At 40.5% G+C, this 4,162-nt stretch overlaps 1 protein-coding gene across 13 annotated transcripts in view; it reads left to right on the forward strand.

Annotated features, from left to right (window-relative positions):
• The window catches only part of dysf (dysferlin, limb girdle muscular dystrophy 2B (autosomal recessive)), an 84,423-nt gene that overhangs the window by 48,288 nt on the left and 31,973 nt on the right, over positions 1 to 4,162 (forward strand). For 10 of the 13 annotated variants that reach the window (XM_032499361.1, XM_032499363.1, XM_032499366.1 and 7 more), the window contains one exon: positions 1,318 to 1,377. The exons of the other annotated variants lie outside the window; for them this stretch is intronic. In XM_032499361.1, coding sequence (XP_032355252.1) covers positions 1,318 to 1,377 — 60 coding nt within the window. The remainder of the gene's footprint in view (positions 1 to 1,317; positions 1,378 to 4,162) is intronic. 13 annotated transcript variants of the gene reach the window in all.

Consider the following 4,162-nt stretch of genomic DNA (forward strand, 5'->3'; position numbering starts at 1 on the left):
CACACACACACACACACACACACACACACACACACATGCACAATTTCATATCGATGAGGTCTGTTTTTTAGCTCAATATTTTACATAGGGAGAGACATCGTGGGACTGTCTCTAATATACGGCTGTTACCTCATACTCACGACACATCATTTTTCCATTCTCTTGCACTGATGCAAAAAACTCAATTGTCTTGTTGTGTTTGTGGGGGGCGGGGTAAAATGTTTGGTGACATGGGAGGTCATTATGAGCTAATCTGTGTGTGTGTGTGTGTGTGTGTGTGTGTGTGTGAGTTTTAAGTGGGGGTGTTAAAATTAGTGCACACGCCCCGTCATTAACGCCCACATCCGATTAAAATGGTTTGACATCAAAACAACTCTGCGTGCAACCGATGGATACATTACGGCGACAGCTGACAGTTTGTCACGCTTGTCGGCTCAAAAAAAACTTTTTACAGATTCCAACCAAAAAAGAAACGTTTATCATTATGCTCGGTACAAACAAAAAAACAAACATGAAAAACCCTGATAATGCCATTTTCATTAGATATATTAAAATTTCCACACCCAGTTTGTAACACAAAGGATGAATGTGTAGTTTAAGCCCAGACATGACCAGGGTTAATTCCTCAGACATCGCTAAACTCCATGAGTAGTATTTACATGGCTGACTACTTGACAGTATGCATGCAGTCAAAACAGGGGGGACATGTCTTTCTGTGCTGAATGGAAAGGTTAAGAGTCGGACTGGCGGCATGAAGGTGAGTATTTACAGTAAACAGTATTCCAACTTTTGAAACATATGTGCCCACACACTGTATGTTTAGGTTGTCGCATAATGCTGGTGTTTTACAGCATCCTTGCCTCGCCCCTTTCCATCTTCTTCCTGTGCTCAGCTCCTCCGTGACCTCATCTAAACACTTTGTCTTTCTAATCTGGGCCTGATCAGCGCTAACCCAGCGCTGCTTTCTGCACCTCGCAGAGCGGAACCTCCCAGGGAAAAAACATTTGAGCAAAGGCTCAGTTTTTCCCTCACAAAACAAGGCTATTGATTAATTGTTGCTGTTTGATGGAAACACATGACAACGTTTCTGTGTGTTTGAGTCACCAATATGTCTGGTGATGTCAGCATGTAATGTCTAATGACGTTAGCATTAATAAATACAGTGTGTGTTTTCTAACTTTACAAACCAACGTTTTTCACACATATATGAAATAATTCACATTGTTTGTCTATTCACTAAAATGTGACGCTAATGCTGTGGCTAACCCTAACCAGCTAACCTGAACGTGTGTTTACGTGTGTGCATGTGTCCTGTAGCTTGCAGATGGATCCGGTTCAGCAATCATTAACCTTTCCGCCTCTACTTCCAGCCTTCATGTAGGTACCAAACTCATCTTCAACTTTCATTCATTCATATCGCTTAACTAGAATGTCAAACATACTTTCCATTTATCTGTTTTATTCAGGATTTGTTACCATCCATTAAATCTACAGATACAGCACTTTTTTTCTCTTCTTCCATTTTTTATTCAATAAGCTCATTTTTAAAAGTTGATACTTGCTACAGATCTGTTCACATTGGCAACATTAATACTTCTGTACTCACTTCCCTAACCTTAGATTTAATATATTCATGTCACATTTGAATGGTTTCACTATATCTGCAACTTTACACGGCTTACAATTCTTCAAGAATGATTTAAAAGCACATTATATATTGTCATTAATGATCAGTAACAAAACAGGAGTCAGTAACAAAACGAGGACCAGATGACCAAAACTGAAGAACAGCAGGATTAATATTTAATATGTAACATTCAAACCTGTGGATCAAGACATCATCTCAAAATTTAAGGGTTTCATATTAACAAATATGACTTTTAAAGACATTTCATGATCTTAGATTTAAAAACAAAATTAAATAAATTGAAGGCTTTTTAAGGACTGCGGGAAACCCTTCAACAAATACAGGAAGTAACAAACTGAATTACCTGATGATCATCAGATAAAGCACATACTACAAGTGCTACAGTTTCAAACACCAGTAATTAGACTGATCCCCTGGAACAAGCTTGCCAAGAGTTAGATTCACACGACTCTCCAGTCTGTGTTATGAATATAAAGCTACCGCCAGCAGCCGCTTAGTTTAAAATTGAAGTAAAGCTTTATCCAAGAGTTAATATCGACGACGTTTCACTTCCGGGATTTAACTGGTGCTGCCGGATATTCCGCTGGATGTCACTCATTCGGCCGAATGTCCATCACCTTCCGCTTTCTTTGTGTTGTATTGGATTCACTGTATAAGGACTATGGTTACCTTCTCCTCAGGTCTCTGCAGGGTAAATCCAGACAGCTTGCTGGACTATCTGTCCAATCAGAGTTTTCTGTTGCAAAACAACTTTTGAACGTACACATGTTCCACCAAAACAAGTAGCATCCCGAGGCTGTTTCACACCGGGGCTCCGTCCGGTGCTTAGCGCCGCCCAAGACTTTTGTGATTGGTTTAAAGAAATGCCTATAAACCAGAGAACGTTTTTCACTCCCGTCCCGGAATGCTGCGTAGACTGCCAGACCCTCCTTTGCAGCGCTGTGGAGGAAGGTCTGGCAATGCGAGACTAATCCAAAGGTAACTAAATTCACCCTCCGGGACCTCTGAAATCCACTAATGTACAAGATGGTTTCCATTACAAAATGAATAGAATTTTGCGAGACATTTCGTTTTTTTATTTTTTTTATTCTCAAACTCAGAGCCAATAATCTCCACTTCAGTAGCACTTACTAAACTTTCCAGTTTCAATACTATCTATATTCGGAAGGTTTTAAAGACAGGTTTGCTCATATGTCATTCAAAGCCTAATTTATACAACATTTTATATTTTATGGCATTATTTTCTAATTTATTGAGCGATAAGACATCCATAAATCCCTCTGTAAAAACCTGTGACTAATATGTCAAGATGAAACAAGAGATTTGAACCTGGCTTTATCCAATGTTTACTTTGTATTATACATACGGCAATGAATAGAAACCAATGAGTGCCTGGAACTGTGGTAAAATACATAACAAATTTGAAATCAGCAAAGATGTTACATGATTTGCATAAGGCACTAAACCATTATTCTTTAAGGTAGTTTATAATAACCCACATGGTGCTTTAAATGCTATGCATTTAACAGCAGCAGAAATCTGATTTTCGAGAGAAAGCCTTTTTATTGATGAGGTTTATTTATAAGTAAGCAAGAGACTGATGAGACTTTTACAAGTAAGAGACTGATGTAAAACTCTGGCTGTGCAGAGATGAGATCTGAAAGGAATGAGATAAAGAAGAAGAAAATCCACTTTGTACTGTTGGTCGCGGCTCAGGAAAATACTTTCTACTGAAGAAATCAGGGTTTTACAGAGCGACACACACCGAGCCGTGTGGTTACAGAAGAAATTTGATCTCAGGTTTGAACGGGAGACCACGCTCCTTGTAACATTCTTCCGTTTTATTTATCTAAGCCAGGTCAATTTGAAGACTTAGCTTGACCCGGACCAGACTGCGCACACAAATACACACATCCAGTAGTGCTCGCTCCCTCCTCGCTCGACAGTAATTGGGGGTGATTTCTTTCTCTCCAAACAAAGATATTTGTTTTATTAAGGGTCAGATATTGAAACCAGTCAAATTAAAGGCTCGGCTTTCTGTCTGGCCGGGGCCAAAGTCAACAGAGCTGCTACAGATCCTCTATACCACAACTCTCTGTAAGCAGACAGTTACTTAGGGCCGAGGCCGGGATGGATAAATGGGAGAGGGTTAAAGAGGGAGAAAGTGACTTAAAGAGAAGCAGAGGGAAGAAAAAGAATCAGAGAGAGCTTGACTGAAATTAGGGGGGAAAACGAGGATGGACTAATATCTCATGGCACCAGAAGAAGAAAGCTCGCTCGCTCTCTCTCACTCATGTGCTGTAAATCCTGGCTTCTTAATCTCTGGGTCACAACCAAAAAATGGCTCATGGGCGTATGTCTGATGATTACCAGATTACTGCAGCGGGGTGTGCGCTCAGCGGAGCGGCTTCCAAGGCGAATCAGTCGGATTCAGTTTCAGAGTTGGAGAAGTTTAAGAAGATCGGCTGTCAGTAGCGTCATGGCTCCCCAAATCTCGCAGGCACCGACCCCCCC

Source organism: Etheostoma spectabile, chromosome 19 (assembly GCF_008692095.1).
Source record: "Etheostoma spectabile isolate EspeVRDwgs_2016 chromosome 19, UIUC_Espe_1.0, whole genome shotgun sequence".
Lineage (NCBI taxonomy): Eukaryota > Metazoa > Chordata > Actinopteri > Perciformes > Percidae > Etheostoma > Etheostoma spectabile.